At 36.9% G+C, this 14389-nt stretch overlaps 1 protein-coding gene across 2 annotated transcripts in view; it reads right to left on the bottom strand.

The window, feature by feature from the left end:
* Positions 1–6985, bottom strand: part of nfatc2a (nuclear factor of activated T cells 2a) — a 33863-nt gene extending 26878 nt beyond the window's left edge. Inside the window, exons 1-2 of one of the 2 annotated variants that reach the window (XM_079849936.1) lie at positions 6723–6985; positions 520–1447 (exon numbers count right to left, since the gene is read on the bottom strand). In XM_079849936.1, coding sequence (XP_079706062.1) covers positions 520–1447; positions 6723–6780 — 986 coding nt within the window. In that variant the 5' untranslated portion in view covers positions 6781–6985. Of the gene's footprint in view, positions 1–519; positions 1448–4073; positions 4393–6722 lie in introns of those variants that run through there. The other variant, XM_079849935.1, reaches the window with a different exon arrangement.
* Positions 6986–14389: the final 7404 nt, after the last annotated feature.

Genomic DNA, 14389 nt, shown 5'->3' with positions numbered 1-14389 from the left:
CCTCTTTCACTTCCTCCTCTTTTTTTCAGCGCACATAAAAACCTCAATAGCTAAAGTGCGATCCATCTTGCCCTATTTGTTTACCACTGGTGCATGCTGAAGACACTTGCGTCGTACTGTGTGATTTGTAATGATCTTATAGGTCTTCTAAAATCGTCTTTAGAAAGCATAAGCCTGAAAAAGGTTGATTAACCAAAACGTTGCAAATAAAATTGTGTAATGATGCATGTTTGAGTAATGTTAATAACAGATATTGTTTGAGGATCATTTATTTTCATTCAATTGTATTATGTATTCACATGCATATCGGTCATCGTTTACCCAACTTTCTAGACTGGTATTGGTATTGACACCCAGGTTAAAGAGTACAATGAAAAGATTTTAAGGACAAATATAGACATAATTTACCAATCTGTAGTGGTGACAAAAGGCAAATAACTATAATTATTAAATTCCTATCAAAGCTGTGTCACTCTACAAGCAAACCCTGCATAGAAAGAAAACTATGACAATTGTTACCTGCATATGCCAGGCACCAGCTGTTTAGGCCAGATTTGGGGGATTACGAAGAAAGATTCAGGGCCAGGTTTGTTCTTCATATCCTGGTCACATGACACCAGGTAACTCTCAGTGTGGTTGTCTGGGTAGAGCGGGTAGGCCTGCTGATTAGTCTTCACAATCTTGGTTGGAATGGAAGTAGCCTGGCCAACGCCGAACCCATTCATGGACCCTGAGAGGTTATTTGAGCCATAATGGCCGGCGTGCTGCTCTTCATGGCCACCGTGGGGTGACGGGCTGCGTGATCGGGCCACCGGCACCAGGTTGGGGTTCCTGTACATCTCGTAGGTGCGTTTGCATAGAGGGGAGGTGGAACGCGAGCCGGGCCGGGGGGAAGGAGAGCGCGGCCCAACACAGCCGTCCTCGGCCAGGCTGGTTCGTGGAGAAGTGCCCGGACTGGTTCGAGGGGAGCCCGTGTGGACGCCCTGAAGTCGTGGGCAGAGATCTCCAGTCGCCTGGCTGTTGCTGGGCGAAACGCAGGGCGAGGCCCAGGGCGAGAGGTTTTCCGAGTGCCAGGAGGTGGATGAGTTGCTGCTGGCGGGACTCAGGCACTGCGGCTCCCGGTAGGCCAGAGGATCTTGACCGGGAACGGTGAGCCCGGGACTGGGGCTGGTGTTCACGAGATGGTTCTGGAGGGAGTCTCGACCATGACTATAGTGCTCGCGGGAGGGAGTAATCTCAATTCGGGGGCTCAGTGCCTGGCTGTTGGGTCTGCCGTACTCCTGGTAGTTCTTTGCCTCCAGTTGCTCGTAGCCAGAGAGACCTTCAGTGTTGACCTCCGCGTAGGAAGACGCACACGGCTTGATGCCGTACGGTGAGGCTTCCACCAGAGGATAGGACAGGCTGGGAGGAGAGATGAGATCTTTGTCGGAGGAGATGCTTTGCTCATCTATAACAGTAAAAGAAAGAAAGTGGTTAAGAGTGTCCAAAAACTCAAACACTGCTGTCTGTGTCTACTGTTTAAAGGGGACCTATTATGCCCTTTTACAAAGTCTTGATTTTGTTTTCGGGGTCTGCTAGAATAGGTTTTCATGCTTGGATATTCAAAAACACATTCTTTTTGCACATATTTGACATTGTTGCAGTTCCTCTCTTCCCGCAGTTTGTCAGTAACGCTCCGGGGTGCGTTTCCTAAAAGCATCGTTGGCCAACTCTGATCGCAATTTCCATTGAACTCTATTGGTAACGACGGAACTTTGGGAAACACACTCCTGTTTAGTTCCTGTCTCTACGAAGCCCCTCTTTCCAAAAAGCACAATGTGCTCTGATTGGTCGCCTGGATCAGTGTGTTATGATTGGTCAACCGCTTCGAGCATGTTTGGGATATGTCCCACCCTTTACCATAACCGCGAGATTCAACACACTACTAATGCAACTCAACCAGGCCTCATCCCAGATTATACTTATAATCTTATATAAAGATATACTTACGTATGCTTTGGGCAGGAATTATTTACATTGGGAATATTGTGACATGTTCATTCCCGGAAGAAAGCTCAAGACTCTCGAGTCATTTCAGGGAGTTTAGAAACAGTTACTGATATGTGTGAACCTGGATCACAAAACCAGTCACAAGTCGCACGGGTATATTTGTGGCAATAGCCAATAATACACTGTATGGGTCAAAATTATCGATTTTTCTTATACCAAAATCATTAGGATATTAAGTGAAGGTCATGTTCCATGAAGATATTTTGTAAATTTCCTACCGTAAATATATAAAATATTTATTTTTGTGAGTGAATGCAGCACAATCGTGAACATAAATGGACAACTTTAAAGACGATTTTCTAAATGTTTACATTTTTTTGCACCCTCAGACTCCAGATTTTCAAATAGTTGTATCTCAGCCAAATATTATCCTATCCTAACAAACCATACATCAATGGAAAGCTTATATGTGATGTATAAATCTCAATTTAGAAAAATGACCCATGTGACTGGTTTTGTGGCCCAGGGTCACACATAGGAAAACACCTGCTGGAGGGACTTTGTGCTTTGTAACTTTGCAGACATTTTTCATGCTCAAACAGCAACATTACACACTAAAGAAAGTTGAAAATGTAAAAAAGCATAATAGGGCCCCTTTAAAATAACAAAGATTGGTGTCACATGACAATTTATTCTGCAGGTGGTGCTCAATAATAGGCTACGCTTTTTCAGTGGCCTTGGTTCCGGAAGTATTTTTCCTATAGGAATTTTAAAAAAGTATCCACGAACCACCAAATCAATCAGCTACGAATCACAACATTACAAACTTTGATTTGAAGCAAAAAAAGTATTTAAAAATCAGACAAAAAGAGAAAGATATGTACTTGACGGTTTAATGAGGGAAAGAACTACAATCCCATGAAGCACTGAGAATGACAATCAAATTAAAAACAATAGAGTAATATGAAACTACTGATTTAAAGATGTTGATTTCTGTAATTTATGTAGTTAAGTAGTTTTTCACCAAGAATTCAGCCATTAAACATGATTACTTTAAGTTGAAATAATGCGGACTGAAACATATACCATTAACGAACTTTGTAGCTCATAGTAGGCCTATCTTTAAAGGGTTATACGTTATTGTTAAAAAAATCAATTCCCCTATGAAGAAAATTAATAGGATTTTTGCTTCCAATCCTGATTTTTACCCTTTTGGCAGTCCAGTCAATAAGCAACCTTGTTCTGGTTCATTTCCTCGCATTACATTGTGAGATATAGTTTTCTACGTTGTGTGCTTTATTGCATAGTACACATTTTGAGAAATGTAGTCAGTCTTTCAACAGAAAATTTGCATTCTGTTATTTATCACATGCCCTATTTTGGTGTAACTTGTGATGTTGTGTTAGCAAGTTCAATTTCAAATGTCATTACCATCACACACACCATGCATCAAAACTTCACACCAAGTTAGCTAGCTGTCAATTAACTTCTATATATATATATATATATATATATATATATATATATATATATATATATATATATATATATATATATATATATATATAAACATTAAGGAATTGATGTCACCTACTGCTACTTTCGATAGTTAATCTAAGAAATGAGTTACATTTCCAAACTGTTCTTCTGTTGGACGAGATGAGCACTCCTGTCATTTCCATCATAAATTTGAAGTGTTTTTGGAGAAATGCAATTGCAGTCTAAAATGTCTGGTGTGATGGCTGATTTCAGATATAAATCTATAGGTTACATGTAACAATAATTAGAATAATATATAGCCTAATAAAAATAGATATTAAAATATTACATTGTAATATATAATTTATATTACTAAATATAAAATATTTTTAAATCATCACAGGGGAGCGTTTCAGTCCCCATGTATCTTTTAGTAAGGTGTATATTATTTAGCTATTAAATCAAATTCACACATAGCCTACATACAAACAAACAGTATTTCATGCTTATGTCTTCTTTTGCAATAGTTTAAACAGCCAGACCTCATTATGCTGCTCATTCTATTCTTCAGCACATATTTTACACAGAAGTTCAGTGAAACAAACCTTGAAGTCCCGTGGTGGTTCCATACTCAAAAAGATAGTCAAACTCCAGCTCATCCTGACAGTTCACCTGACTGAGCTCCTCAGCCAGCCCTATCGCAGCCTTATCGCCGTAAAAAGAGCTCATCTGTCTCAATCTGATTTATTTACACCACAACAACTTCAGAAACGTGTCGAGAGAACGCCGGCTGTTTTGCACGCGGGGATTCGAGCTTCCAAACGCATGAATGAGAACGAACGACAGACAGACGTGAAATAGTGCAAGTTCAACTTCCGCCTAATTCTAAACTTCACTCACACCCCCATTTACTCGACCGGCGACAGAAACAGCTTCCAGTGAACAGCACGCGTTCCGAATGGACGCAACGGAACGCGTTGAGTGCGTCGCGTCGCTCGTGTGTGATAGAGTGACAGTTTGAGAAGGTTTGTCTGTGTGTTTGTTGTAGTATAGGTAGCATAATATATTCTGTCAATCATGAGGCGATAAAGTGGTTGACACGCGCCTCCTGTTGACAGACACTAGTTATAATAACTGCGACAACAAAAGCAACTCGCTCTTGATCACAGTTTAACATCTGAGCGGGTGTGAAATGAATCCCAGCTTCATCCCGTATAACTGCTGCCCCCGGGTGTTCATCACCACACAATGAGCAAGAGAACTGTTTGTAACTGTAGGCCTATTTTACAATTGTAACTTGTGGTCACTGTTATCAAACTCAGTCGCCTATTTTTCACTGATTTTTTCACTGTATTTTTCACATCTATCTATCTATCTATCTATCTATCTATCTATCTATCTATCTATCTATCTATCTATCTATCTATCTATCTATCTTTTTGCCATCTAACTGTCTGTCTGTCTGTCTGTCTGTCTGTCTGTCTGTCTGTCTGTCTATCTATCTATCTATCTATCTATCTATCTATCTATCTATCTATCTATCTGTCTGTCTGTCTGTCTAACTGTCTTTTTGCCATCTAACTGTCTGTCTGTCTGTCTGTCTGTCTGTCTATCTATCTGTCTGTCTGTCTGTCTGTCTGTCTATCTATCTATCTGTCTGTCTGTCTGTCTGTCTGTCTGTCTTTTTGCCATCTAACTGTCTGTCTGTCTGTCTGTCTGTCTGTCTGTCTGTCTGTCTGTCTGTCTGTCTGTCTGTCTGTCTATCTATCTATCTATCTATCTATCTATCTATCTATCTATCTATCTGTCTGTCTGTCTGTCTGTCTGTTTGCATCTATCTATCTATCTATCTAACTGTCTTTTTGCCATCTAACTGTCTGTCTATCTATCTATCTATCTATCTATCTATCTATCTATCTATCTATCTATCTATCTATCTATCTATCTATCTATCTAACTGTCTTTTTGCCATCTAACTGTCTGTCTGTCTGTCTGTCTATCTTTCTATCTATCTATCTATCTATCTATCTATCTATCTATCTATCTATCTATCTATCTATCTATCTATCTATCTATCTATCTATCTATCTGTCTTTTTGCCATCTAACTGTCTGTCTGTCTGTCTGTCTGTCTATCTATCTATCTATCTATCTATCTACCTGTATGTCTGTCTGTTTGCCATCTATCTATCTATCTATCTATCTATCTATCTATCTATCTATCTGTCTGTCTGTCTGTCTGTCTGTCTATCTATCTATCTATCTATCTATCTATCTATCTATCTACCTGTATGTCTGTCTGTTCGCCATCTATCTATCTATCTATCTATCTATCTATCTATCTATCTATCTATCTATCTATCTATCTATCTATCTATCTGTCTAAACTTTATTTTGGAATACAATTATTTTATCTTGTGGTCACTGACAAAACTTAGTCGCCTATTTTACATGAACACTTATTATTTCTACCCACTTTCTGCTCATATCAGACGCCTCGATCCTATTCTGACCCGTGGATTATTTTATTTTGGAAAAGGACCCGCAATCTAAGACCCACAGTTGTTCCAGACAAACCCACACTCTTATAGACCGAAATGACAGAATGTGATTATTTACATAGTGGCAGTTTCTAGGGTTATTAAACATTACCTGAACTTTCCATTGCAGCATGATCTACGAATAGCCAAGGAGCCTGAATTTTATGTAACTAATGATATTCAATACTCACGGTGAGTCTTGATGCACTATAAGAAATCAGACTGACATTTCATGTTTTGTGCATAACAGACAATGACATTTCAGGCATTCTGTTTAAACACCTCAACTACAGCTCCTCTCTTTGAAGAAACTCACTTTATACACATGCACAAATAAAAGTCAAAGAGAAATTATTTGCCATGTGTCTGAGAAATTAAAGCAACTTAATCTAAAATACTAACACTAAATAATATGTTAAATGCATGAAAATACTACAGTTTGCATAATAAATCTAACATAAAAGCATTCAAATTTCATTCATTCCCAAATGGATCTTACAAGAGCAGAATAAATGGCTCAATTCTGATGTCATTGAGAGTTCCCTCATGACGCAATTACTACACTGAACATCTGTCTTTATTCTTTACATTACAAATTAGTTCATTTTAATTTACATTGTGTTAAAAACATCAACAGTTTTGGCATAAGAAAACGTTAAAAATCAAATTATTGATTACCAGTAATTCACAACACTTCAGCACGCGCCATCCATACCTTGATCCATCGACCTCATGCTGTGGTAGTGCATCAGTCTCCAAGACTCTCTAAACATTTGGAAAATATACTTTAAAAAAAAATTAACAGTCAAAAAATAGCCTTTCCTTAAAGTTCATAGCAGAAAAAAGTCTGGATGAAAGTGAAAAAAAAGAAGCAGATCCTCCGTTGTGAGTGTGAAAGAGTGTTGTGCAGTAGCGGCAGAGCTCTGTGTGGTATAAACTCCTTCGCCTGCTCTGAGGATTGACTTGAGCTTCAAGAGCGGCTTCCTTCCCCGGCTCTGGGTGTTTATAATGGGCCAATGCTGTAAAATAACGGGATTCCCTCAGTGTTTCCTCTTGTTTGTGCGCTCTGCCATGGAAACCTGGAGCGGCTCCATCTCAGAGACTCAGGGCTTTCCTGCAGAGCGCACTCAGGAATCCATGACGTCTCCAGCCTCTGCGCCAAGGCATTTCTGCGGCTTCTCTCAGACAGTGGCGCACAAGAACTTCATTGTGGGCTTGAAAAAATTAGCGTTGAGGGGAAGAGGAGGGGGAGAAAAATGAAAACAGGAGCAATGTTTAAGCGTATGCATGAAAGAGACGAGGTACACAGCGGGGTTTTGAAGGGACAAGGCTCATTAAATCCCAGCAACCTTCAGCTTCACATGCAGAGTCTTACTGGGACCTTTGCGTAAATGGCCAAGAAGTATAAAGACAACCTGAAAGGGTTTGAATGGCATTGCAAGGAACTTACTTCAAAGAAAGATAGTACAAGCTCACTAGTGAGACATCAAACGAGCTTTGGTAGAAGTTATATAACAATGTTTAATATTAATTACAATTCACTCAAATGACCTTTGGGACTATAAATGGAACCGAAAAATATCATTTAAAATATATATTTTTTTGTTTTCTAAAATAGAAGTATTAATTATTAATATTTTAAATTTATTTACATTTATAATTTACTTATAATGAATGAACCAAGGACCGTTTTTACATTATATATAAAATTATATTTACCTTAGTTTATTATAAAATTATTACAAAATTATTGAATATTAATATTTTAAAATATGTAAAAAACTAAAAATAATTTGAATCCCTTAAAATGATAATTTATATATTTAATTAAAAATATGTATTTAAAGCTGCAATCCGTAACTTTTTTGGGTTAAAAAATATCCAAAATAAATGTTTGAGCAGGTACATGAGCGATGAGTGTGAGGATGTTGGAGGTGGAGATTTATAGTCTTTTCTCACAGCACTTGATATAATTAAACTTATCAATTTGATGGCGGATCCAGAAAGGTTCAAACGACAATCACCAGTGACAACTACAGAAAAAAAGAGACTGCAACCGGCCCGTGCGAAAACAAGGATAAATATCGGAAGGGCATTAAATGTAGTCACACAATGCTGATGTTGTTAACATTAACAATTTGAGAACAAAGTATAATTTGCACGGTTTGACGTGATATGATAAGCGATCGTTAGATTTAATCAGTGTGATTTACTGCAATGTTTTTTTCCCCTTAGTTGGTCAGAACAAAAGTGGATGTTAGTTACATGTTCAGATGACATTTTCCGGTGAAAATTCTTATGTTGGTCATAATTCCAAAAAGTAGAATCTGTGATTCTGAATGGCAGTATATCCACACCGGCGTGGTGATTGACAGCCGCACGTTCTCCTCAAAACATCGGATTCATCCGCACCGTGCCGAGGCACAACACACGTAAAGTTGATAATTCCGCGAATAACTGCAATTGCAGATTTCGAACAGAGATGGCGACAAAGAGGAAAAACTACGCACTGCAGCTTTAATTCAAATGTAAATGGTTTATTATATCATTCTAAAAATATTATACAATTTTGTTATAATTTGTATCCACTAAATTGATTTATTATATAGCTTATATATATGTAGCTTACCACACACACACACACACACACACACGCACATAATTTAAAAAAAACTATATATAAATTATTTATATCCACTAAAACGACACAATATACAGTAACAACCAGGATTAAAGTTATGGTTGAAATTAGACAGTTTATACACCCATAAAATCTTCCATGGAAAATGTGGCATGGTTTATTTATGATTTTTCCCCCCCTTCTAATCCCAAATATTGGGCTAGTCTTGAAATTCATCCAAAAGTTTCAAAGTTTATTTGACATGCTTAACTTGGACAGCAGTGAAACGTTTCTGAATAGCTAATGTTGTTCATATTTAAATGCAAAAAAGGCCATAAAATAAGGTTTATTTATCATAAGTGAATTAATATACACCTATCAGGCTGCGAGTTTTCATTCCCTCAACCATATCAGTGTGTGTTTAGAAACCAGCAACTACCTTTTACGTATTAAATCACGTCTGATTATGGCTTAATCAAACTCCACATGCTGAAAAGCACCAGGTTCCATCAAATAAGTGCTATAAGGTAACACTAAGCAGTAAAAGTTTCAAGAGAATCGAATGTAACACATTAACAGCTTCTCCCAGTGCCCAGATGAAAAAGCTGCTGCATTCTGGGATGGCGAAGGATGCCAAAATAAACTGCACGGGGCTGACGAGTGCGACCATGAAGCGGGCCTGTTTGGCTAAACTCTGTTGTAAAGTTTATCCCGGAAAATTCTGCGATATGATACACTGACTTGTTTAAACATTGGAATGAATGAAGTGCTGCTCTCACTGACTGGATCCTACACAACCTCTGGAAAACGTCTGGACACAGGACTTCATTTTCAATTCATTGTACATCACTTCATGGTTGAATTAGATCATTTCTGTGCATCTATATAGATCTGGCATAAACCATATGGAAAATGCCTAAAGGTTCGCCAGCGCCACCGGTGACGTGATGCACATAGGAAACATGCTTTACATTGAGCACTGGAGGTGAAGAGGAAGATTCGCGTGGTTTAAAACGAGTGCACGTTTAACCTGAGAGAGCAGATGTACATTCCTTCACTGTGACAGCACTCTTATGCAACACAAATCGTGAATGAGTAAATTAATACGGAGCAACGCATCTTTCCAGACGACGGGGTTTGCAGTTCCATCTTTTGCTAAGACGACACACATTTTCCAGGTTCCCATCACCGTCATGTCTGCGTTACAGCAGCACAACTTTGTACTTTTCCAATTGCAACATTTCTATTTTAGCAATCAGATTTCATATGGAAATGGCACATTATATAACTTTACGGCATTATTCGGGAAAATCTTTAGGCCATGTGCTTGATCAGTTCCAAAACTTGCCATTTTTCCCATTTCGCCTCTACTATTTCTGCCATATCTCTATAAAGAAGTATGTTTGTATTCAGCTGACCATTTATTATAGAGGCCATTTCATGTTGAAAAATCTCTCCTGGTGAATGAATTACTAGGATGATTTATGTGTGTTATGTAAAGGTGAATATGGATAACCTGATGAGAAAGCAGTTTTTTATTCCACGTGGCTCTTAGCAACATTTCACACACACTACATGGAGAATCATCCACTCACACAAATGGAATCTGAATAGAATTCCTGAAGTTTCCAGTTGGAGCAGCGAAACTTAAATCTGTCTCCATTTCCCATTCCGGATTAATGGACAACAATTCAGCTTTCAGGTTTGGGATTTGTCTCCCTGGTTACTGTGGTGAGTTTCTGATATCTGTCAAACATGAATGATGACCACTCCAACACTGACAGAGGCTAAACAACACAATCAAACATTTTAATGCCTTAAAACATAAATACCAAGAAAGCAGTTTTGTAATAATAATAATTTGTATAATTAAACATATTTATCATTTAAAATTTAATTTATTCCTGTGATCAAAGCTGAATTTTCAGCCTCATTACTCCAGTCTTCATTCTAATATGATGATTTGATGCTCAAGAAACATTTATTATTATTTTTAATGGTGATTGTTTGATAAATAGAAAGCTCAAAAGAAAATGTATTTTTAAATAATACAGTGTATATATATATATATATATATATATATATATATATATATAGGCCTATATATTTTATATACTATGTATGCATGTATGAATATATATATATATATGTGTGTGTGTGTGTGTGTGTGTATATATACTGTATGTGTGTTAATTGTGCTTAATTGCATCTAACATAAAAGTTAAGTATATATAAGTGTATTGTGCATAGTTGCACAATGTATTCAGCACAATGAATCTGTTTAGTATTATTGTACCTCGAGGTGTGGTTATGATCACAAGCACTACTGAAAACTCTTAAGAAAATCTCTGTCAGCAAAGGTGAAGCTTTTAAAAGCAAATCAAACATTCCAGGCCGTTGTGTGTGTATAAATAGCTCTGCTGGGGTGAGAGAGCCGCCTAAACACACTCCTCTTTATGTGATTTATCATCGTCCAAATCTTCTGTTGTGGTACACAACGGAATATAACAGGGCAAGTCAGGATCTGTGTATCCAGGGGTGTTTCATCAGCACAACATTATGCATGCGCGTGTGTGTGTATGAGTATATCTATATCTATATCTATGCGTGCACACACACACAAGTCAATACTTGAAGTGTATAAAAAAAAAAAAAAAAAATAGTTCATCAAAGTTGTCCAAAGACAAGAACAGGTATTGTTCAAAATTCATGTATAACTTTGATGAAAGGTTTTGATCCACTTCAAATGTTGACTACTGAATCTGTATGTTTATGTACATATAAATACAGGTGGAGCTGGGGAAGGTGGAGGGTTTCAGAGGAACTTTATAAAACAAACACTGATCAACTGTTTAAATGTCGAGCAGAAAGCTCATTGGCTGCAGATGCAACAGGAACACATCCCTCCATCATAATCTCACTCTCACATGGTCCCATTATCTGTGTCCTCGCTTACATGCTCGTCTTCTCCCTCGGTCTCACGGCGGCTCTTCCTCTGGGACTGATGTGGCATGGACACACAGGCGACGATCACTGCTGTGTGCTGTCTAATAATAAAGCTCGACATCACGTGCACGGCAGCGTCTGGCACACCGCAGTATGCACCACATGAGAGAGGAGTAATGATACGTTTTACATGGGCTTTACCCAAAGAGCTCATTTCATCAGCAACACATTATGATGCAGAATCAAGGAGGCACACGAAAAGCCAGAAGTTTCAGAAAGTTTCAACTTTGTAAAAACCTGTAGCATTATTATTGTCAGTATCTGTCTGATTTATTAATGTTATCATGAACTTATGTTTTGAAGCCTCACTATCAGGCCTGCATGCTGTTAATGCAGTCTGCATTCATTTCTGAGACTCCCCCTTCTGGTGAAACATGACATTTTTATAACACACACTGGCTGTGTTCAGAAAGGCATACTGCTCTTACTATTTCAGTACATATGTTGTATGTACAATTATATAGTGTATAAATAATGTTTGAAGCATTAAGTGTTATATAATGTAGTTCTGTTTCATATACTTTTATTAAAAAGAGTGTGCAAAATGCAGAAAGCTAGCAATCCAAACCAGATATCCATAAAATAATGAAAATAAACACTACCGTTCAAACACTGGGGTCAGTGAGAAATTAATACAATTAAGCAAGGATGCAATAAATTGATAAAAAGAAATGTATAATGTTACAAATAATTCTATTTCAAATAAATGCTGTTCTTTTGAACTCTGTTCATGAAAGAATTCTGTTTCCACATAAATATTAATCAGCACAACTGTTTTCAACATTGATAATAATCAGAAATGTTTCTTGAGCATCAAATCATCATATCAGAATGATTTCTGAGGGATCATGTGACACTGAAGACTGGAGTAATGATGCTGAAAATTCAGCTTTGATCACAGGAAAAAAAATAATTTTAAAGTATATTAAAATAGAAAACAGTTTTTTTAAATTGTAATAATATTTCACAATATTACTGATTTGATCAAATACATGCAGGCTTGGTGAACAGAAGAGACTTCTTTCAAAAACATAAGCTATTACCAACCCCAAACTTTTGAATGGTAGTGTGTGTGTGTATATATATATATATATATATATAAAGAATATATATAAGCATTATTGTAGATATGATATTACATGAAATATATGTAGAAATTATACTGTATTAAGAAACAAGCAGAGAATTAGTTAAGAAAAGATCTTTTTTATTTTAAACACCTCTTATCCTGAGACACTTGTCCCTTTTTTGTTCTGCAAGTATTAGAGTGCAAATTCCAACACAAATAAGAAAAAATGATAATAAATAAAAGCCATTTTTTTGTTATTTACAATTCAGCAGATTACATTACCAAACAAAAAAAAACTATTTTCATATAAACATAAAAACCAGTCAGCACAAAAAGTAGTCAGGAGAAGATCATGGCATTCGGTCTAAGTCTAGGTCCACATCACAATCTGTACAAACTCTGATCCATGCAAGAGACGTCGAATATGACGAGAGTCTGTCAGTTCAACACAATTAAGTGTCTGAAGGTGAAAGATGATATGGCACTAAAAACACAGACACCAACATAGTGATCAATGCTAAGTGCACATCGCATTCGGGATCATTAACACAGACAAACATTGGGTTTAAGGACACCTTGAGGAGAAGATTACAGCGTTTAGTGCTGACTGATGCATCATGGGATTTGGCTCTGTAAACCAGTGATTGAGAGTAGTCTTAAAAAGACTCTCCGGGTCATAATGGTCAGTCGGGGGAGGCTGGGGTACAAAGTGAGCGTGTCTAGCGTCAGAGGTCACCACAAGAGTGGACAAACACTGCTGTGGACAGGAGGATGCTAAAATAGCATTGCTTTTTATGGCACTGTATCAACCCTGCAGTGACTAGCAGTGTTTGGTTAGTATGCTAATAAAACATTTCCATTTCCAGTTAACCTAGTTAATAAATTCAGTGTCCATTAAAAAAAGCACTCAAACTAGCACAAGAATGATCTGATCTGAACATCCTTTCCAACAATCACACATCTACTGTATATGCTAACGCTTCACAATAAGGCTCCATTTGTTAACATCAGTTAAGTTTGAGAGTTTCTATCTTACACATTGCAATTGCGAGTTTATACCCCTCAATTCTGATTTTATTTCTCATAATTAAAATTGAGACTATTCAGAATTGACACTTTATATATTTTTCTCAGAACTGAGATATAACCTCGCAATTGTGAGATGAATTGTGAGTCTGAATTGGGAGATAAAATGTTTTGAGAAAGTCGCAATTGCAAAAAAAGAATATATATATATATATATATATATATATAAAATATATATTGCGACTATATCTGAGATATAATTGTGAGATATAAATTCGCAATTGCAAGTTATAAAGTCTGAATTGGGAGATAAAAAGACAATTGCAATTACAATTTATCTGTTTTGAGAGTCGCAATTGCAAAAAAAAAACAAAACAACAACAACAGGATTTCAAGTATATATATCTCACAATTCAGAATTTTTTTCTCAGAATTGAACTTGCAATTGGAAGTTATAAAGTCCAAATTATGAGATAAAAAGACTTTAATACTCACAATTGATTGCACAATTTTGACCCAATTACAAAAAAATGTATTGCAAGTTTATATCTCGCAATTGTGAGAAAAAAGTCAGAAGTGGGTATATATATATCAATTCTGACTCAATTTCTCAAAGTTGCGACTTTATATCTTGCAATTTAGACTTTTTTTCTCAGGATTA

This window comes from Squalius cephalus (assembly GCF_949319135.1).
Source record: "Squalius cephalus genome assembly, chromosome: 18".
Classification (NCBI taxonomy): Eukaryota; Metazoa; Chordata; class Actinopteri; order Cypriniformes; family Leuciscidae; genus Squalius; species Squalius cephalus.
The sequence above is the reverse complement of the archived record's forward strand: the minus strand, read 5'-3'. Positions and strand labels throughout refer to the sequence as shown.